We start from the raw sequence: 22,238 nt of genomic DNA, 5'->3' as shown, positions 1-22,238 counted from the left end.
ATTTCAGAACAAGGCCATTGTGTGATCAAATCCCATTTTAGAAATATTTAAACTGTTTTGCCAGATACCCCACTCAGGACCCTGGGTGTCTGAATTCCTTCTGTCACGGTTATGCCCTTGCACCAAAACCTGTTACTGTCCCTGTGCAACTTCAGGCGAGGTGCTTCCCCACCCCACCACACACAGGATTGCCCCTGTTCCTCAGGAGGCGCTGGCAAACACACACCTGTTACTGCCCTCCTGCAACTGTGCCTCCGGGCTGGGGACCGGGCTCCGAGCAGTTGGGCAGTTGGGTTAATGGGCCTTTCCACCTCCTGGCGCCAGTTTTTGAGTTGAATTCATAGATTTCCATAGTCACTATGGGTAGATAATACAGCAATCGTATAAAACAAAAAGTTAAACAATTCTGCTTGCTCTCACTTCTCCTCGTTCTGTTCTGATGATTGGGGAAGGATGAGGGAGGCCAGAAGATGTGAGGCACCCAGACAGTCTCCTGAGGCCTGCCTCTCCCCCAGGCTGTGCGGCTGGGACACAGTGCCTCTCGGGATGGGAAGGTTGGCAGGCTCTTCACTGTCTCCCTTGTGAGATGAGGGAACCATGGAAATTCCAAGGTCCTGTGTCTATCACATAGAGCGGGTTTGATTTCTAACGGGGTTACCCATGGGGATCTGATTTGTTTTGTTTTAAAAGACCCTTGGATTCGTCATACAAAGGAATTCACTAAGTAAGGGCGGCAGCCTTTGATTTTTATTTATGCCAGGCTGGCAGAGAGTGTAGACACTGATCTGGTCCTGCTGGGGATGAGGAGAGGCAACCATTTTCATTGTGTTTGAGCCAGCAGACACTAATTGATGTGTTGGTTCACATTGGGCTGGTTGGCTCCTTTCTTCCCTGTTTCTTCTTCTCTTTAGCATAGAGGAATGGCACAAGGCTTCCCTGGCTTTTTTCCTTGTAAGCTTCGGTTTGAGGCAAGCCCGGCTCCTGCCACCACAATACAACACAAGTGGCCTCTCCCGGCTCAGGATCCCACCAGCACTTATGCTAATGTGGGCACATTATGGTAACAAGTACCTAATAATAGAGGGAAATCTAATTCCAACAGCGGCAGCTTCTCACTGGAGAGGAGCCATCCTCCTTCCGAGGACTGGAGCCATTTGCATAGGAGGGTGGCAGGGAGCCAGCACACTTGCCTCCTGAATTTCCTTCCCCTCCCTTTATTCACGTCTATAATTGAGCCTTTGTAAGCGAGGGATGTGTGTAAAGGAGCTAAATTTGGAGCCGATTTCAGGGGGCAATGAGGGCTCTGGAGGCCAGTTTTACCTTATGTTCATCACGTCAACCAAGAAGTTCTTGGCCCTGATCTGGGGATGGAGGAGCCAAACTTGCCATTTCTGCTACTAATAAGTCGGTACTAGAAGCATGTCGTGAAGACTGGAGGTGAGAGGGGATCAGTGGGCAGGGGACATAGGCCTTTTTGAATTCACTGGTTTCCTAAGTTGGTTTGTAAACAGGCACTAGAGGAAGAAATCACACCCAGGAGAGCAGCAGCAGGTGGGGGTTCTGAGGCATCATGGGAGATCTGGGTCTGCACGTCTGTGACCCCCCGCCCCGCCCCGTTGCACCCAGCACCCACCACGCCCCCCCAACGCCCGCTGCACCCAGCGCCCAGCTTAGCCATGTTAGAACTTAAAAGGGTCAGCCTCACACTACAGACCACGTGGCCAAGGTGCCGACCAGTGGACACTTCCCAACTCCTGTCCCAGAGCACAAAGTATCCTCACAGGTGGCATTTGGTTACCTGGGTCTGTGGCTTCTCCATCGAAGACAGTATTCATCCTGACAGATTCCTAAGGAGAAGAGACTGCTTCAGGCACAATGCTGCGGATGTCCCTAGGCAAGGCCACCCACCCTCAGGGTTGCGCTCCTTGATCGCGGCTTCTTTCACTATTTTATTTTATTCATTTATCACTTTTTCCCCCCAGACAAGGTTAATCCCAGGTTAGTCTTGAGCTGGGTGTGTAGCCATGTTGGCTCTCAACCCCTTGCTCTTGCTGGTTGCTGGGACTGCAGGCATTTACACCTGACTTTCCTGGCTCAAGCTTTGGGACACCGATAATTCAACAGGCACTGGGCCACACGTTAGGGACACCAGGGTGACCCAGGCAGGTACGTCTGTCTCCATAGTTTGTCACTGACTAACAGGGCTACAATGAAGACACAACGCTATGATAGCAGAGCTGTCGGATGCTCTGGGACACAGGCAGTGAGCAATTAATCCAGACCTGTGGGTTAGGAAAGAGTCCTGAGAAGATGCTGTTTAAACTGTGTAAAAGCGAGAGTCAAAATGCTAAGTGCCCTGGGCTAAGACTTACAGCATCTCAGAATACCACTGTCAGGCAGACACGGAAGCATGTCCACAGGAGTGTTTACCTTGGGACCTGGCACCCCAACCAGGCGTTCTTACCTCCAGCTACCTACCTCGCCCCCAAAGTCAACAGTGCTGCAGCTAGCTTCCCTAGGGCCCACCCTCCATGATCGGTGTTGTGTACTATTCTCCAGAGATGAGCTCTGCAGAAGGTGCCTGTCCCCAACCCATGGACAGCCTTTCACCACATGACACCCTAAAAAAATATCACATGTACTCACTCATAAGTGGTTTTTAAACATAAAGCAAAGAAAACCAGCCCACAAATCATAATCCCAGAGAACCTAGACAACAATGAGTACTCTATAAGAGACCTACATAGATCTAATCTACATGGGAAGTAGAGAAAGAAAAGATCTCCTGAGTAAATTGGGAGCATAGGGACTTTGGGGGAGGGCTGAAGGAGTGGGGAGAGGCAGGGAGGGGAGCAGAGAAAAATGTAGAACTCAACAAAAATCAATTAAAGAATGACAAAACCAAGATCCTCAGCACGTTAGCAGGAAGCTATTCCGAGCACAGTGACCTCTTCCTTACCGGTGTCACCTGGCCACTTCCCCACCTCTCAGATGCTGAAGAGAAGCAATGAGAATTCCATGTGCTTCATCTACTAGATCGTCTTAGAAGCCCCCATGTTTAATGTTTACTTATTTAACAGATCAATGTAGCACAGTTTAAAGACTGTCTATGAGTTCATCCCCCAGCACCCTAGGTGTTCCTTTTAGATGATAAGACCTTGGAAGCCCAGGGCTATTCCTTTCTCTCAATAGCAGACAAACCAGAGAGTAGACGTACTAAGGTTTAAGTGTAAAGCGAGGATCGGCCTTTAGCTCCACTGACCCCTCATGATGCATGCTTACCAAAGGTAGAGTCTTAGATCATAATTAAAGTTAATCAAGGGGAAACAGAGGAGATCAGGGAAGCTATCACGTTTTAGCTCCTCCCAGTGAGTGTATCAGGCTCAGTAAGAGAAAGCCAAAGAGAGTAAGATGAGTGTTCTGATCAAATGAGAAGCCCCCACAGGCTTCTGTGTTTGATTACTTGGTCCTCACTTGGCATAAATGTTTGGGAAGGACTAGGGGGTGTGGCCTTGTTGGCGAAGATATGTCACTGGGCGTCATAAGCCCACTCCATTCCCTTCCTCCTTCTCTCTCTCCCTCCTGGCTGTATCTGAAGATGTAGGTTCTCAGCTACTGCTCCAGTGTTAGGATTGCTTGCCTGCTGCCAGGCTCCCCACCATGATGGTCATGGACTTGAACCCTCTGAAACTGTGAGCCCCAAATAAACCCCTTGAAGTTGCCTTGGTGTTGTATCATGGTGATAGCAAAGTAAGATGGTGAGGATGTGGTTCTAGCCAGGATGAGCACTTCACATAGAGAGATATCTGGTTGATTTCAAGAGATTTCCCCAGCCATTGTCTGAGGGTGGGTGACCTCCTTCCCATTTCATGGTGAGGAATCTAAGGCTTCCAAAGGCTTGGGTGTCCTCAGCATTATGGGGCTAAGGGGTAGGTAGCACCAAACCCAGATGCAAGCTTTACATTTTCTCTATCACTCCCTGGCAAAGTTGTGGAAAAGTCAAGAACAATGAAATCCTGCGGAATGCTGCGGCACCAGCTCTGGCCTTTAAGCTCTGCTCCCCCAGTGCACGCTTGTGGAGAGCTGGAACGGATAATAAACACCACTCCTCAATATTTATGAAACCCAGAGCAAGTGCATCTGCAGACATGCTCAGTGAGGGAAGGAATCCTATCAGGAGTTGGCCATGCAGAGAGCTGTGTCAGATGCATGAGCCTCTCCCAGAAGGCAGCAACACCACTCCAGAGCCTGGACTCTGTGGAGCAGACAGGACACCACCACCAGCACCCAGGCGAAAGTTCCCATGGCTGACCACACTCACCACCACGGCCTCCCTCTTCACAGTTTTCCTATCTGCAGAGAAGAGAACAGGGCAGCATTGCAGCCTCTTAGATAGTACCCGACATAAAGTCCCACCCCACAGTGGGTTCCCCAAAAGGCTTTGATCTCAGCCTTACAGACAGACACAGCAAAGGACCCATTTGATGACGGCTTTTAGTTTTCTCAGAAAACTACACCTTTATGCACAGCACACAATTTAATTTTTTAAACGGTTTCCCAGATTATTAATATGGGTCCTTGGAAGTTAACTCCCAAATGGATTTAGAGATAAAAAAATTTTATGTTTATAACAAGGGATTTTTGACATTAATTCCCTATATCCTGGTTAAAAAGTAACTGAATTTGGGGCTGGAGAGAAGGCTCAGTGGTAAGAGCATGTGTTGCTCGTGCAAAGGACCCAGGTTCAATTCCCAGCACCCTCATGGTAGTTCACGACCATCTATTACTTCAGTTCCAGGGACTCCAATGTCCTTTTCTGGCCTCTGAGGGCATCGAGCTTGCATACAGTGCACCTATACACATGCAGGGCAACCGTCACACATAATAAAAGGATTGGAGGCAATCTATGACATTTCCATAAGGATGCTTCTCTCCATGTGATCAATAACTATTATAGGCAAAATCTGAACCCTGCTATTTATGCTTTGTGCATATTAACACACCTCCATGGGCAGAGTGACTTAAGCAAACATTGCTTAAAATACATGGAATTTCCAATTTTATGTCCTATCTCTCCCCATAGATTGGAGTAACCTTAAGGTGACAATTCTTGGCCAGGATTGGAATGAGACAGATCTCTCCTTGGACCCGAGGCTCTCAGTAGATCTTGCTCAATTTAGCAATTAATTAGTTGGACCTAATGAATTTTGTGGGAAAAAAATGATCAAATCCTTTACAATCTGAGAATAAAGTGTCACTCCTCCTTCAGAAGTGGCACTGGTTCAAGACAGAGCGCTCTCTATCCTTGGGAGCTGTCACCCTGTCTGTGGGCAGCAGTCAGGAAGTGCTGGGTATGGGTAGCACAGGGCGAGGTCCCACTGTGGATGGACTGGTTTCCATGGGGATGCACCTAGATCACTAAACTGAGCTGAGTAGACGCACATGTGCAGAAAGCAGGCAAGGCCAAGTGAGTGGGAACCCTGTGCCCTGACTGGCCCTGCTCCAGCATAGATGCCCTCTGCTTCCTCATTCAGGACATGGTTATTCCCTGGGTTGGGACTAAACCCAACTTTAAGCCTTTTACGGTATAACAGAGCAAGCATTGAACAGCAAACAAACCAAGAGAACATGTAGTGTACATACCTCCCTTCTTTGTCCTGTGGGGGAAAGGATGGGCATTAGTTGACTGGAAAGTATTCCACACAAATATGCACACGTGGTAACATGGACTCTGCACACGTGTAATATGCAGGGACTCTGCACACGTGTAATACACAGGGACTCTAAGCAGCTGGACTCCCTGGGATTCAGGGACTACAGTTTGAAAATAAGCTGGGGATGGGGCCAAAAGTTTTGACTACTAGCCCTGCTCTGAACCGCAGTTTGGCAAGGGATAGCCTGGAATTATAGAGGGTCTAGGAGTTTGAAGCTCTTGTTTCATACAACTCCAGGGAATACAGTGACTCCAAGGAAGGCAGAACCAGCCCAGTGGACCACTAGCTTGTTCTTTGCCCGTTCTTCTCCCCAGTAGCCATGGGAGCCCAGAACTTGGCTCACAGCAGGGCAGTTGGAGGGCAACAATTAACTTCTGTTTCCTGTAACATGAAAGAGCTGGACTGGGTCTCTAATGCCCGTCTCCTGCAACCTTGGATTCAATGATTCTAATTTTATTCCTCACTATTTGATAAGCGTTGGCCGCCACATGGTACAACTAACTTTCAGAGCCTACAAGTCTGGGCCTGAGTCTGAATTTCTAGCTGTTTTCTCTTGTAGGTTGGGCCATGCTGAAAACTTGATTTAGAATCTGAGTCGGAACAACCAGGTTCAAGATACGTATTTACCATTTTACCATTTAGTTATAATTTGCATGTAACTTGCAGTGCTTACCTCTCGAGAGGTAAGAGATTTAGCTTTTTTTTTTTCTTTTTTCTTTTTTGGTTTTCTGAAGCAGGGTTTCTCTGTGTAGCCCTGGCTGTCCTGGAACTCGCTCTGCAACTTTGTAGACCAGGCTGGCCTCTAACTCACAGAGATCCGCCTACCTCTGCCTCCTGAGTGCTGGGATTAGAGGCCTGTGCCTCCACCATCTGGCTTACATCCCTTAAGAATGTCTATCCAAATCTCAATGTGACACCATCATCCTTAGGTGCTTAAATATGACACCTTTAGAAACAGGGTGAGTTTTTTTTTTCCTGTTTTTCTCAAAGTCAATTTGTAACTAGAATACAAACAAAGCTGTCTTTATAAATTTCAGCAGATGCTCAAGGATTTCTTGCCTGAAGTCTAGGTTGTCAAGAGTACAAATTTTCCCCAATATATATGGTGGAATGTGATGCGCATCTTTAAGCTAAAGTCTTTCTTTTATGGCATCTTGCACACTCAAAAATTACTTGATGGTTATAGTTATTATTCAAATACTCTTAAGAGGCATTGGAGTCTAACCATTCATCCCTTTTTGTTGCTGAGAGGTCCTGGAAGTCAGTGCATCTAGCCTCTAGGACATTTGGGCATACGGTTAAATTTGGGGTCTAGAATTCTGAGCTCCCTGGGTTTCCGCTCTGAAGTTAACACTGCGGCAACTTTAAAAACATCTTTACTGGGGTCAGGAACACTACCCAGTGCTCCCTCTGTTTAACTTGTTGGTTGGCTGTACAAAGAAGGTCACTGATGTCAACAGAGTTCTCATGTGCCCAAATCCAGCTTCCCAGAGAGCGACAGAGCTCAGGTTTGAACCTGAAACTTGAGCAGTGCCCCAAACCAGGTTCACAGCCGTTGAGCTCTGGCTATGAGAGCTACTGAGAATGAACCTAGTCCTAGAAGTCTATGGCACACAGGAGTATGAGCAGGGAGGAGAGAAACCTGGCATGCCATTAGTGTGTTTCCAAGAGGGTGGGAGATGAGGTCTAACGCCACAAAGGCCTAAGGGAGTCACTGGTACCCATAGCTTAATTTCCTAATCTGTTTTTTTGTTGTTTGTTGTTTCCTTTGAGTTCTTGCCTGCCCATAAATTTCCCTCCAAGAAGAGCACACTATATTTATCCCAGTGCTACCACAGTGGGGCTTTATCCAGGGCAAGGTCACTAGGAGGGTGACAGTTTACTTTCTCCAGATCACACCCGGGCCAGGGTAAATTACCAGAGAAAGTCAAAGAGCCAGCCATTGTCCTAGCCTCACAGGTGACAGAGTGGGTATCCCAGGCCCAGAGCAGCTGGAATTCCTTCCCTTCATCTCCTAGTCTCTCCTTGAAGCCCCGTACCCTGCTCCATACAACAGACAAACAAACAAAGAACAAGGAGAGCCCCCCAGCGCACCAGAACTTACAGGTGTTTCTTGTCCTTCCCTGTCATGGAGGAGCAATGTCTGCAGATGGCTCTGACCAGCAGCACCATCAGGGACCCCAGCAGCCCCACAAGCACCACGGCGCCCAGAGTGATGATGAAGGGCACGTACCACGCTGACGAAGAGTATGTGTTTTCCCTGAGGATCTGGTAGGTGATCCTGGGCTTGAGGACAGAGGGGGAGAGTAAGCAGGGTGGGAGCGTCTTTGACATTCAGCACCCCGTGTGCGATGGGTGAGCTGTGTGCTCCCTGTCCTGCGAAGGCGGACATTCGTGTGTTCGTAGTTCCTGCTACTCCTCCCCTTGTTTACCTTCTATCCATTGGATCTAAACCCAGAACAATTAGTGAACTGCAGATCAGTTCCTGACTTCAGCGCACTGTCTGCCTCTTTCCCCTCTGCCGAAATGGCCCACTAGCTACTTCTCAGCTGCAGCTCAGCACAATCCAGGGACTAATTTAGCCATTGTCTCTCGCTGGGAAGGCAGGAGCCTTGAAAGCTGTTTTGTTTTGTTTTTTGTTTTTAACACCTTGTAGGCTTTACAGTGTTCACTCGACACAACTGCCACTGCCATATGAGTGGGCTGTGATCACAGGGAGTGGGAGCCAGATAACAAACAAGCCACAGAGATCTCAGAATTGGAAATGTCACGGTGGGTTACGCTGTAAACCCAAGAGACTTAGCAATTTCTTCCTAAGGATAAGTCTGCCAGCTCATCCCGTAGTGAAAGTCCTAGGGTTTGCTATGGTTTGAGTGTGACCCCCCGCAGGGTCTGTGAGTGAAAGAGCTTACTGCCAAGACTGATGACCTAGGGTTGATTCCTCGACCCCACCTGGTACAAGGATGACACAGACACCTGCAGGTTGTCCTCTGACTTCCATAGTGAGCTGTGGCACGCATGTGGGGCACATACACACACGCGCACACACACATGCATGCACACACACACACACACACACATGCACATACACCACACACACGTGCACATGCACGCATGCATGCACACATACATTCACACACAGGCATGCAAACACACACACGTGCACACACGTGCACACACACACACCCCACACACATACGCATGTGCACGCACGCGCACACACACAAACACACACACACACACACACACTCCCCAACCAAACAAACCAATGGTCATAAAAATCTCAAAAGGAGAACCAGGAGAGACGGATAGTTGTTAAGAGCACTCGCTGCTTTGAAGATGACCGACTCATTCATAGGCAGTTTTCTATGAGGAGGGGGATGTGTGAGGAGGCAGGGAGAAGAGGGGGAAGTATATCTTTTTTGCAATGAAGCTGCTGGTCACCGTCCAGTGCCCCTCCCTGCCCTGTTCTCCCTCAGCCTCTGCCCTGTTCCCCCTCACCATAGGCCCATAGCCTATGGTCTGAAATTTTGGAAACTATGAGCTAAAACCTTTTGTAATTGAAGTTGCTCACCCCAGGTGTTCTTTACCACAGTGGTCACTGCTTGCTCTACGACAGCCCGCCTGACATGTTCCTCTCTAGTGTGAGAGGCCAGCGACTCTACGCGCCAAGCCAAGCTCTTACACAGATTTCCATCTACTAATCAAGCGTCCTTCCAAACAGATGCCCCACACTTCAGGGTCAAGGGTTCCATTGCTATGAACGCCCAGGCTATGGCTGGAGATTACAGGTCCCCAGATCCTCACCCTGGGTACTGCGGTGATGATCGAGGTTGGGTGCGGAGTGACTTTAACACTGAGGGTCACTGTCCCTGTTTCAACAAGAGCCTCGGCTCTTGTCCTGCCAGACAGCAGGTTGTCATCGGTAATGTAGACGAGCAGCTTGTACTCCCAGACCTCATCGAGGCCAGCAGCATAATCGAAGGGGGATGCCAGCAGCAGGCGTGTGATGTTCGAGCCAGCACTGGGAGAGAGGGTGAAATGGCTGTTGACATTGCCTAGTGAGATTTGACCCAAGAGTGTTGGTCAAAGAGAGAAAAAGAGATAAAATAAAGATAAGAAACATGGCATTTGTTTTATTTCCTCAAATGTCCACACTTTGTTTCTTATGCAGCCGGGTTGGAGCTGTGATATCCTGCAAGTGAGGACGGGCTGGAAAGAGAACCCCAGCACCCGTCTAGGGCCACCAGGAAGAGAGTTCAGCATCCTGGTGTGTCCCGATCATCTACCAGCTGATATTTAGCTAATGGCGATGTAGGCACATGTAGATGTCTGCTGAGGCCAGTGCGTCTGGAGTGAGCTGCACCCCAACTGTGGGCCAGGTTCACCTATGCCTTTTGTGGAGCTATTTGGCCACACTCGTGACAGGGAATCTCGAAGTCCCCTAAAGGAAGGCACCTCCTGAAGTTGCAAGGACTTCAGGCCTGGGTCCTTGGGAATTCTGCCTTCTACACACACACACACACACACACACACACACAGACAAACAGACACACAGACACATACAGACACACACAGACACACACAGAGAGACACACACACAGACAAACAGACACAGAGAGACACACACACATACAGACACACAGAAACACATAGACAGACACACACATACAGAGACACACACAGACACACAGAGAGACAAACAGACACAGAGAGACACACAGAAACACATACAGACACACAGAAACACAGTGTCATACAGACACAGACCCACAGACACACACAGATACACAGACATACATACACACATAGAGACACATACTGACACATACACATAGACACACATACATGTAGAGACACACATACACACAGACACATGTAGACACAGACACAGAGACACACACACACACAGATACAGAGAGACATATACACAGACACATAGACAGAGACACACAGGCACACACAGAGATACACACACATACACATAGACAGAGACATACACACAGACACACACACACACACAGGCACACACAGACACACACACAGAGCTGTTGGGGCCCACAACTTGAAGCTCCAGGCTCCTGGGGCAGGGAGGCTGGGAGCCCCACTATGACTCTTGCTTGTCCTCTGCTGTCTCCAGACACACTGCTGACTGGAGGGCAGTAAATGGAGCAGATGATGCAGTTTTTATCCCCTCAGCGCAGTGCTCCGAAGGTCCTCGGGACTCTCAGTATGGATTATTTCCGCTCTCAGCAGCCCTGGTCTCCAGGCAGCGTCTGCCCCTGGGTTTGTGGCACGGTGTTCAGAGGCTTCCCGCTGCTCTGCCAGACTCAGCAGGCGGCCGAGATGGATTTTCAGGTTTTCCTGTGGAATTGCTCTGCGTGTTTAGGTTTAAATCTCTGGCCCCAGCACCTCATTAGATGAGCTATTCTGGTTTTGTTTCCATTGAGAGGTGCACTTTTCCCCTCCTTCCCACAATGGCATATTTTTACAGGAAGGAGATGAATGGAGCAGGAGAATATTCCGAGGACACGTTTCAAAATGCATTTAATCTATTCTTATCCTGAGAGAGGCCTGGGATTCCCTTCCCCCATGACAGGTTCTTCAGGAGAAGAGGTGGTGAGGAGATGAACTAAAATAAATTTTAAAAATTACACTCATGATTTTCTGGGAATTTGGGGAGAGTAATCCATTAGAGGGATTTATACTTCCTGGGGCCTTGGAACAGCCTTGTGGGCGTGAGTCTGGTTGTGGGGGTTTCTGGAGAAATAGGTGGGGCAGAGAAGCTGATGGAGCACTGGAAACACTGGGACCCTTGGATCCCTCGGCCCTCCTTCCTCACACACCCACGCTGTGCCCACATCAGTGTATGGGCCACAACCCACTGTCCCGTCCCTCACTGAATGGCCCAGAACTGTTGATACCAAGTACAGTACCTGAGCCAAAGGAGTATCGAAAAGATCTGGGGCTAGAATCCAGGTCGGTACACGTCAACTTGAAATTCTGAATGTTTGTGCCAACTTTCAGATCCACTGGGATGGCCATGAAGTAAAAATTTGGGGTGCATATTGGCTTTTCATCATTTTCTCCAAGGATGTTTATGGTAACCTAGAAGAGCCGGAAGGTGGTTAAAATGGTCCTACATTCTATTCAGTGTGTGTGTGTGTGTGTGTGTGTGTGTGTGTGTGTGTGTGCGCTGTGTGGGCAGCTTGTGGTTGCCAGTTCTTTCCTTTCACCGTGGGGATCCCAGAGGTCAAACTCAAGTGTTCAGGTTTTGCAGCAAGTGCCTTTACCTACCGAGCCACGCTGTTGGCCTCAGACAGTAACTCCTAAGAGCTAAAGTGTAGTGACCGCTCGCTGTGTGGGATTCACAATCTGCGTGAATTCACTGATCTAGCCTCGTGTGTGAGTGAGAACAGGTGGCCGAGAGACAGCAGGTGATTGGCACAACCCTCCTCAAATAGTGAGGGGCAGGCCAAGATTTCAGGGTCCTTCTAGCTTACTCCAAATCCTATTATTGCTGTTAGCATCTCGGTTGTGTGTGCTCATGTGCAGGTGTAGGTGTGTGCATGTAGAGTGCAGATATGCAAATATCATTCTTCAACACACATGCTCCCAAAGACAATGCCAGATTCTTTCCACAATGGCCATGGACTTATATATTTACTTATACACTGTCCCCTGGGAACCCGAAACTAGTTTCTCATTTTGGTGTACATCACAATGGTTCTCAAGCCTGGAACCACTTTCTTGGGCCCACCTGGGGTGCCCGGGCACTCTCTGTTATGTTCCTCAGCTGACGATACTAGGCAGCCAGGTCTAAGACACAAGGCAATAGAGCTGAAGCCCTGGTTTTGCCAGGGTCTCACCTGTAGCCTGGGCGGTTATAACTACTCTGAGTTCTCAGCTGACTCTCCCCAAGCAGGCCAACTCATCGCCTGGTGAACCGACTGGGATTCCTGCCAGTGCAGGCTCCCTCAGTGTCAGTCCTGAAAGGTACCTGCATGATCGCTTTGGCTCGTCACCCTTTCTAAAGGCTTATGAAATTTGAGTCATATTCATTCTGCTTTGGAAATTTAGGGATTTCAGCTCTTTCTGAGACCGGAAATAAATTGAAATGTTCACTCTAGTTAGCTCCCAGAGTGGAGTCCATTCATTTTTCTCTTTAAAAAAAATGAAAGAAGAAAAAAAAATACAACCTAACAAACACCGCAATTATCTCCAACTCTTTTTGCCAGCAATTCGGAACCCCGTGCATCGCTGAGAACTTCAGCCCATTAATTCAAAGCAAGTCGCCAGAGGAAGCAAACAACTTGGGCACTGGTTTATCACGTGACTTTCCGCAGAAATAAGGTCATAGAGATAAGCCTTGCCCGTACCCTCTCAGAAATTTGGGAGCATGGCTAAGAAATGAATTCATTCTCCTCCCTGCACGTCCCTTGCTGCTCCTACCACACAGCTGCCAGGCAAGCCGCTTCCCTCAAGCCTTTTCGCTTCACTAATGGATCTTCATGGCTGTCATGCTGCCCTTAGGTCCTCCCCACACTCACCCCGCAGACCCACCAGACCCTCAGCGAGGCTTGGGTGCAGCGTGGTGCCCCTGGGAAACGTGCTGGGTGTGGTATGGGAACTCAGGTCCCACAGACTGTGCACTGAGAATCTGCATTCAGTGAGAGTCTCAGCAAGGAATACTGAGCTGCAACGTATCGGCAGACATCCACAAACAGATCTGGGTCCCTCACAGGTCCATGTGCCAAAGGCTTGTGTGCCCAGTCTGGCACCGCCATGGAGTGCGGGACCTATGGGAGGTAGTGTCTCATGGGAGGTTCACAGGTCATTAAGGGGACATTCTTGGAAGCACTGTGGAACCCTGGCCTGTCTTCTCCTTGCTTCTTGACTCTCGCTATCTGAGTGAGCGTTGTCTAAAACACGCATAGTACCGCCAGGCGAGTCTCTGAGTTCAAGGCCAGCCTGATCCACAGAGTGAGTTCCAGGTCAGCCAGGGTGGTTACACAGAGAAACCCTGTCTCAATAAAACAAAACAAAACAAAAACAAACACATCTCACCACATGCCACCCTCACCAAAGGCCCAAACAGATGGGTTTGAATCTCCAGAACCAGGAACCAGGGCACCGCTCTTTCCTTCCTCGGTAGCCAGAGTCAGCGATTGTACCACCGTGGCACAAGGTTGAGCCACAACGTCGTGTAATATCTACCCCACCTGGTGAGCACGGGGGTGGGGCAGAAACAGGCAACACTGCTCCGGGAAGAGATTAAGAGCTACAAAACCAACCCACCTTGGCAGCTTGCCACTTACCACCAACCCATAGAAGACAAAGAAAGATTTACAGGGCACCAGGAGGATCTTTGTCCCACTAAGTGGCTTTGTGGGTTCAGCAGACACACCAGCGTCTTGTCATCAGTCTGAGTATCGCTCTCGGTCACTCACAAATGTGCGCCTCAAAGAAAGCTGTGATCTTTATGTCCTGGCAACTACTCCTTCATCGCCCCATCTTGCTGTAGCTACATGCTGAGCGGGCCAGGGCCAGCCTGAGTCAATCAGCTGGGGCAGGGGCGTGAGATGGGGAGACCCGGCAACCCCAACTCACAGTGACTGAGCTTGTGTCCTCGCCGTTGGTGGCCTCGACTGTGAGAGTGTAGATGGCAGTGGTTTCGTGATCAGCTTTAGTTACTAGCTGGAGTTCTCCTGTCTTGGGATTAATCCAAAATATGTTTGGGTGCCGGAGGCTGGCCCCTCCGCTGGATATGGAATACACCACGCTCCTCTGGGGGAAGTCTGTGTCGGTCGCTCGCACACGCCCAACGCGGGTTCTAGCTGCAGGAATAGAGAATGATTAATACCGACTTGAGGGGGAGGCATCCTCACTGCCGTAGCCAGACTTTTGGAGTCTTCCTAGTTGTCAGAAGCCTGTATATTTTAAATATTCAATTCTATTAAATTCAAGGAATACAAACAAGCACCCAGCGAGAAAGTGGGCCAGTAGTCCAAGCCGGGCTCGACATGGGAGAGGGAATTCACACCCTAGAAGCTCAAAGGCACCCATTACATCACCCCCATAAATGATGAGAACCAGCAGGCATATCCCCACACCCAACTTTCAGCAATAGTGCTATCTAAAAGTCTCTTACATTTTTCAAATTTTCTATAATGAGCTCACACTGGGGCTAGAGAGGTGGCTCAGTGGTTAAGAGCACCTGTTGCTCTTTCAAGGGCACAAATTTGATTTTCAGCACCCACATGGTGGTTTGCAGACATTTGTAACCACATTTTGGGGAGATCTGACGCCCTCTTCTGGCCTCTGTAGGCACCAGACACACGAGATACATATACACATACATGCATACAGCCAAAACATTCATACACATAAAATAAAAATAAATAAATCTTAAAAAAGGATATAGCAATTGATGAATACTGAGTATAGATGTTTAAATTCTGCTATTTCTGCTTATCTTACAAGTGCTGGTAGGGCTGTTGAGGTTCTGAGTAGCTTGTTTTGCAGAACTCCTTTCCCATAAATTTCACTCCTGTGAGTCAGAGACCTTGTTCCTCAACTGTACAGGCCAGCACCTAAGTGTGTGACCCAGGGAAGACGACCAAACCACAGTACTGAAGCCAGGGTGTATGTAAAGTGTTTGGTCCTGTTGAACAGATAGACTACACAGGGCAATATGTAAAAAGCTAACTGTGTTCCCTGCATGGAGCTATCAGTGCTTCCCGTAAGGAGCTAACACTGTTCCTTGTAATGTGTTAACACTGTGCTCCCTATGAGGAGCTAACTGTGTTCCCTGCAGGGAGTTAACTGTGCTCCCTGTAAGGAGCTAACTGTGTTCCCTGTAAGAAGCTAACACGGCTCCTTGTAAGGAGCTAACACTGTGTTCCCTGCAGGGAGTTAACCGTGCTCCCTGTAAGGAGCTAACTGTGTTCCCTGTAAGAAGCTAACACGGCTCCTTGTAAGGTGCTAACACTGTGCTACCTGTAAGGAGCTAACACTGTGTTCCCTGCAGGGAGCTAACAGTGCTTCCCATAAGGAGCTAACAACCATGCTCCCTGTAGGGAGATAACTGTGCTCCCAGGACCATCTTCTTGTGTTTTGTTTTGAAACATAATATCAGAAAACAGAGACAGTCATGAGAATAAAATAGATAGGGATAATGGGGGTGGGTGCTCTGATTTGATTTGGTTTTTTATTATAGAAGAAAGACCCATGATCTCAAAGTACATGGCGGGAGAGGATCTATTAGATCTAATAGCATATGCCAGATACCAGAAAGATAACACTTTGTACCTTCAAGTCAGGAGAGAAGAAGAGAAACTGAAGCAGGGATCAAGGGTGCTTTCCTCTCTCATGTTCTCAGTTTCTATCATCTATCTATCTATCTATCTATCTATCTATCTATCTATCCATCTATCTATCCATCTATCTATCATCTATCATCTATCTAGCTATCCATCTATCAATCATCTATATATCTATCCATTCATCCATCCATCCATCTATCCATCAATCTATCTATCATCCATCCATCAATCTATCAATCTATCTATCTATCTATCCATTCATCCTTCCATCCATCTATCCATCAATCTATCATCTGTCTATCTATCTATCTACCTACATATCTACCTACCTATCTACCAACTACCTACCTATCATACCCTCCGTGGTGTGTGTGTGTGTGTGTGTGTGTGTGTGTGTCTTCTAACAGGGTCTCACGTGGTCCAGGCTGACCCTGCACTTTTTATACTATAGGAGATGGGTCTGAACTACTGTTACTCATTCCTTCACCAAGTGCTAGGATTACAGGCATGTACCTCCATGTTGGTCATGGGAATCTTTTCTTAATTTAAGAATAGACCATAAAAATCAAAATATCATTATAAAGGCAGAAAATAAGACTGCCAAAAAACTTAAGAAGAGGAAGATGCCCTGTTTTGTCTTTAAAGAAAGGAACTAGAGAGGTGGGGAGTCTTTATTACCTGAAAATTCCAATTCCCTGAGCAAGTCGGTCAAACATCACGGAGGAAATCAAGAAGAAATGTTGTCTACAACATGGAGGATTAGCAGAAACCAGGCAGACAGCAAGGAAGCAATCCGGGCATTCAGGGAAATGCAGTTTAACCAAGTTTTCAAGATCCATGTTTAACCTGGAGGTCTCTGGAGTACCAAGAGCAATTCAAAAAAGAGAGAGAATAGAGCAAGAGAGAGTAGGGGCAGAGAGGGGGAAAAGAGGGAGCGAGGGAGGTAAGCAAGCAAGGAAGGATGCAGTAACACAAAACAGCCATGAACCTGTGAAAACCTTCTGGTGGTCTCAGCCAGGAGCTGTGCGTCTGTAGAGACTGAAGTCAGATAAAGCCTGGCAAGATCCTATGGTCTGTGATTTTGCGCTTACCCACCTGGTCTTGTTTCTGACACATCAAATATGTATGATGGTCTATCAAAGGTGAGTGGAAATTCATTTTCTGGACTTGTTAGAATGAAAATGTAGATGTTGTCTAAAAAGGGAAATGAAAATTAAGTTACACCACAACCTGTACCCATATGTTCAGTGGGCATTTAAAAGCATCTTGTAAGTGTGGGCTGAGGTACAGGAGAGACCTGTCTCCAAGACACTTAGAGGTAGATTTCCCCAACAACACAAACACAAACCACTGCTGAACCTGGAGGAGAAGGTTTGAGAAAAGCCTGAGATGGACAAAGAGAGACAGATGAGTGATTGTGAAAATATACAGTAAGTGAACAGTGTGGAATAGGGAGAGAGTGGTATAGGGGACAGTGAAGTGTGGGAGTAGTGTAGAACGGGAGGGAGAGTTCTAGCCGTATGTAAAAACACCATGGCATAAAACTTTGTTTTTCTCTCATGGCCGCTGCAGTGATTGGCATTGACAGATGAAGATCATGGAAGTGCTTGTGTGCCAAACCCAAGAGTTTAAACATGAACGTGACAACTGCAGCACACATCCAATGTAGTTATGTGTTAGTATTTGCACTTCCTGAAAAATCACTGGAAATAGTGAAGCCGTGTGAAAAGTAGCAAGTGGAAAGGACAGGACTCCAAGAACACTCGAGTGTTGTAATTCTGACCTCCCCACCCCCCGGGAGGAGGTAGATGCTGGGGCCTGATTGGTGGATGTAACAGAAGCCCCTGTGCCCAATACCTAGAACTGCCTAAAGCAGTTCAATCATTGCTGCCGAGGGAGAAGCCATATGAAATAATTCAAAAGGGTACTAAGAAATCAAAGACTTCCTAAAATTCAGTGAAAATGACTACACAATGTACCCAAATTTATGGGACACAATGAAAGCAGTGTTAAGAGAAAAATTCATAGCACTAAATGCTTACATAAAGAAGCTGGGAAAATCCCACACTAGTGAATTAACACAACACCTGAAAGCTCTAGAACAAAAAGAAGCAAACTCACCCAGGAGGACTAGATGACAGGAAATAAACAAACTGAGAGGTGAAAGCAACAAAATAGAAACAAAGAAAACAATACAAAGAATCAGTGAGACAGAGTTTGAGAAAATCAACCAAATATACAAATCTTAATCCAAACTAACCAAAAGGCAGAGAGAGAACATCCAAATTAACAAAATCAGAAATGAAAAGGGGGACATAACAACAGACATGGAGGAAATCCAGAGAATCATTAGGTCATATTTCAAAAACCTGTACTCCACAAAATTGAAAACTTAAAAGAAATGAACAATTTTCTGGATAAATATCACTTACCAAAATTAAATCAAGACCAGATAAGCAAATGAAATAAATTTAATAGACCTATAACTGCTAAAGAAATAGAAATAATCATCAAAAGCCTCCAAACCCCCCCCCACAAAAAAAAGCCCAGGATCAGATGGTTTCAGCGCAGAATTCTACAAGATTTTCAAAGAAAAACTAATACCAATATTCCTCAAATTGTTCCATACAAATAGAAACAGATGAAACATTATCAAGCTCTTTTTATGAGGCTACAATTACTCTGATACCCAAACCACACAAAGACATTACTAAGATAGAGAATTACAGACCAATCTCCCTCATAAACATTGCTGCAAAAATAGTCAATAAACTACTGGCAAACCAAATCCAAGAGCAAATCAGAAAAATTATCCACCATGATCAAGTTGGTTTCATCCCACAGATGCAGGTATGGTTCAACATATGAAAATCTGTTAATGTAATCCACCATAAAAACAAACTGGAAAAAAATTCACATGATCATCTCATTAGATGCTGAAAATGCCTTTGACAAAACACAATATCCCTTCATGATAAAGATCTTGGAGAGAGCAGGGATACAAGGAACATACCTACACATAATAAAGGCAATACACAGCAAGCCAACGGCAAACTAAATGGAGAGAAACTCACAGTGATCCCATTGAAATCAGGAACAAGACAAGGGTTTCCACTCTTTCCATATCTATTCAATATAGTAGTTGAGGTTCTAGCTAGAGCAATAAGAAGACAATAAAAGGAGAACAAGGGGATACAAATTAGAAAAGTCGTCAGACTCTCACTATTTCTGAAAATATGATAGTTTATATAAGGGACCCCAAAAATTCTATCAAGGAACTTCTACAACTCACAATCACCTTCAGTAATATAGCAGGATACAAGATTAACTCGAATAAATCAGTAGCCCTATTTTACACATATAATAAATGGGCTGAGAAAGAAATCAGAGAAACACCACCCTTCACAATAATAACATAAATATGATAAATAACATAAAATATCTTGAAGTAACTCTAACCAAACAAGTGGAAGACCTGTATAACAAGAACTTTAAATCTTTGAAAAAAATTGAAAAAGACACTAGAAAATTGAAAGATCTCCTATGCTCTTGGGTAGGTAGAATTAACACAGTAAAAATTGCAATCTTACCAAAAGCAATCTACAGATTCTATGCAATGTCCCTCAAAATCCCAATAAAATTATTCACAGACCTCAAAAGAACAATACTCAACTTCATTTGGAAAAACAAAAAGCTCAGGATAGCCAAAACAATCCTATACAATAAAAGAACTTCTGGGAGCATTACAATCCTTGATTTCAAACTCTACTACAGAGCTACAGTACTGAAAACAGCCTGGTATAGGCATAAAGAACAGACAGGAGGACCAAAGAAACCAAACTGAAGATCCAGATTTCAATCTACAAACCTATGAACACCTGATTTTTGACAAATAAGCAAAAAAATGTTATATGGAAAAAAAGAAAGCATATTCAATGAATGGTGCCACCTTAACTGGATATCAACATGTAAAAGAATGAAAATAGACCCATATCTATCACCATGCATAAAACTCAAGTCCAATTGGATCAAAGACCTCAACATACAACCAGCCACACTGAACCTCATAGAAGAGAAAGTGGGAAGTACTCTTGAAGGCATTGGTACAGGAGACCACTTCTTAAATATAACCCCAGTAGCACAGACACTGAGAGGAAGAATTAATAAATGGGACTGGTGTGGGATTCCCCTCTGTATGCTGTGAATACCATCAGCTAATAAAGAAACTGTCTGGGCCAGTGCAGGGAGTAGAGCAGGTGGGGAAAACTCAACTGAATACTGGGAGAAAGGAGGCAGAGTTGAGGAGAAGCCATGTCGCCCTGCCAGAGACAGATGCCAGAACTTTACCTGGTAAACCACAGCCTTGGGTTACTAGAAATGGTTTAAATTAAGGTGTAAGAGTTAGTCAATAAGAAGCTAGAGCTAATGGGCCAAGTAGTGCTTTAAATAATACAGTTTCTGTGTGATTATTTCCGATCTGAGCTGCCAAGTGGCTGGGAAACAAACAAGCAGCCTCCTTACAACAAATGGGTGCCAGCGTGGCCAACTACAATAACTTAAACCCTGAGAAAGCTTAAAAGGAATCCTAGACACAAAAGAACAGAGTTAAACATGGTTTGGCAATGGCATTTTCTTGGGTGGGCTCTGTTTGCTAGAAGCAAGCAGAGGCATGGCTCCTTTAAGAGAGGTTTTCCTGATTCAGTGCCAGCAGAAAAAAAAAAAAGCTGTGTTGCTTTGAAATGCTGGCTTTCTGGGCTGTGCTGCCCGTGAGAACTCTGACTCTTCCTGGAGGTCCAGCCATGGAGCATTTAAATGTGGTTTGTGGACAGCGTACAAGTTCAATGGTGCCAGCATGGGCCAACTGGTTATCAGAGTTGAAGTGGTGAGGACGACTCCCACCCAGCAGTCTCAGGCACTGACGGACTTCCGCCATGTTGGACTGGGCAGAGCAAGCAGGCAGGGCTGTATATACCCTAGCAATGCCGCAGCTTAGATTCTTAAGAAGTGCTTAGCATTTTAAGAAGTGCTTCTGGCCAGAAAATAATTACAGACATACAATAAAGACAGATTCAAATGGAAAAGACCTCTAAATCAGTCAGTGTTGAATAAATGAACGTAGACTTGGGAGAGAGAAGAAAAGGAATATAGATATTTATAAAAAGAAGTAAATGTTTTTTAAAAAAGATAAAGTCTTTAAAGAGACAGAGTTACAGTCATAGATTTAAAGAAGTAAAGACAAGCCATGTAAAGATAAAATATACACAGAGAGTCTAGATTATGTATATTATTGTGTTTTCTTTGAATATTTTGACTGCAGAGAGACATTTGATTCTGGGGACTGCTAAACTAAACGAACATATATGTTTTTAAAGGTTTCTTGACTTCAAAGTTTGAGCCTATGAATGTGTTGCTTCGGAAAAGAGGTTCTTTTGCTTCCATGGAGGATGAGAACCTGTGGATTGCTTCCAGACTAATAAGATTTGATGGAACAAGATCTCCTGAAAGGTTTCTGTGAACACCCCCCCCAAAAATTACTTCACCAAACTGCTGACTGAGATGAATCTAGCACACAGGACAACAATGAGGGCCCTAAGAGAGACATACATGGATCTAATCTACATGGGAAGTAGAAGAAGACAAGATCTCCTGAGTAAACTAGGAGCATGGGGGCCTTGAGGGAGGGTAGGGGGGAGGGAAGAAGAAGGGAGGGGAGCAGAAAAAAATGAATAGCTCAATAAAAACAATAAAAAAGGGTACTTGCTTTTATAGTACGGAGGGGCAACATCTTGCACCTGGATTATCACCTTGTATCCATTGCCAGCTGCTAGGTTGCTTGGGTTTTCATAATCTAGATCACCAATTAACTAGGTCAAAACAGAGAAAATAGATCACACAGGATAAACAGTCCCATTTTTGAGCTGACAATCTATTTCCATACAGTTAGCGGCTATGTGGATGACAGCAGGAAAACCATTTGCTGGGACATTTGAGGAGTTTTCAGACATGACCATACTCTGGTGGAGCTGGAGAGCTTACTCAGAAGAATTTACCAGAGGAGAAAATCTATCTCCAATAGTCCACCTAACTAGTTAGCACTATTGCCCAACAAACGAGGTTCAGACCTTCAGAACAACTGAAGAAAAGTACAAAACGAAACCTTTTATACGGGAATAGTTTCCATTATTTAACATACATGTAA

General features: G+C 46.0%; 1 protein-coding gene across 2 annotated transcripts in view; it reads right to left on the bottom strand.

Annotated features, from left to right (window-relative positions):
* Cdhr3 (cadherin related family member 3) overlaps nt 1-22,238 on the bottom strand; it is a 65,639-nt gene that overhangs the window by 447 nt on the left and 42,954 nt on the right. For both annotated transcript variants that reach the window (XM_085697754.2, XM_085697757.2), the window contains 10 exons: nt 21,801-21,903; nt 17,135-17,233; nt 14,325-14,551; nt 11,651-11,822; nt 9,522-9,772; nt 7,819-8,000; nt 5,644-5,657; nt 4,322-4,353; nt 1,799-1,847; nt 227-357 (listed from right to left, as the gene is read on the bottom strand). In XM_085697754.2, coding sequence (XP_085553880.2) covers nt 230-357; nt 1,799-1,847; nt 4,322-4,353; nt 5,644-5,657; nt 7,819-8,000; nt 9,522-9,772; nt 11,651-11,822; nt 14,325-14,551; nt 17,135-17,233; nt 21,801-21,903 — 1,257 coding nt within the window. In that variant the 3' untranslated portion in view covers nt 227-229. The remainder of the gene's footprint in view (nt 1-226; nt 358-1,798; nt 1,848-4,321; nt 4,354-5,643; nt 5,658-7,818; nt 8,001-9,521; nt 9,773-11,650; nt 11,823-14,324; nt 14,552-17,134; nt 17,234-21,800; nt 21,904-22,238) is intronic.

This window comes from Myodes glareolus, chromosome 11, assembly GCF_982192425.1.
Source record: "Myodes glareolus chromosome 11, mMyoGla1.1, whole genome shotgun sequence".
Taxonomy (NCBI): domain Eukaryota; kingdom Metazoa; phylum Chordata; class Mammalia; order Rodentia; family Cricetidae; genus Myodes; species Myodes glareolus.
The sequence above is the reverse complement of the archived record's forward strand: the minus strand, read 5'-3'. Positions and strand labels throughout refer to the sequence as shown.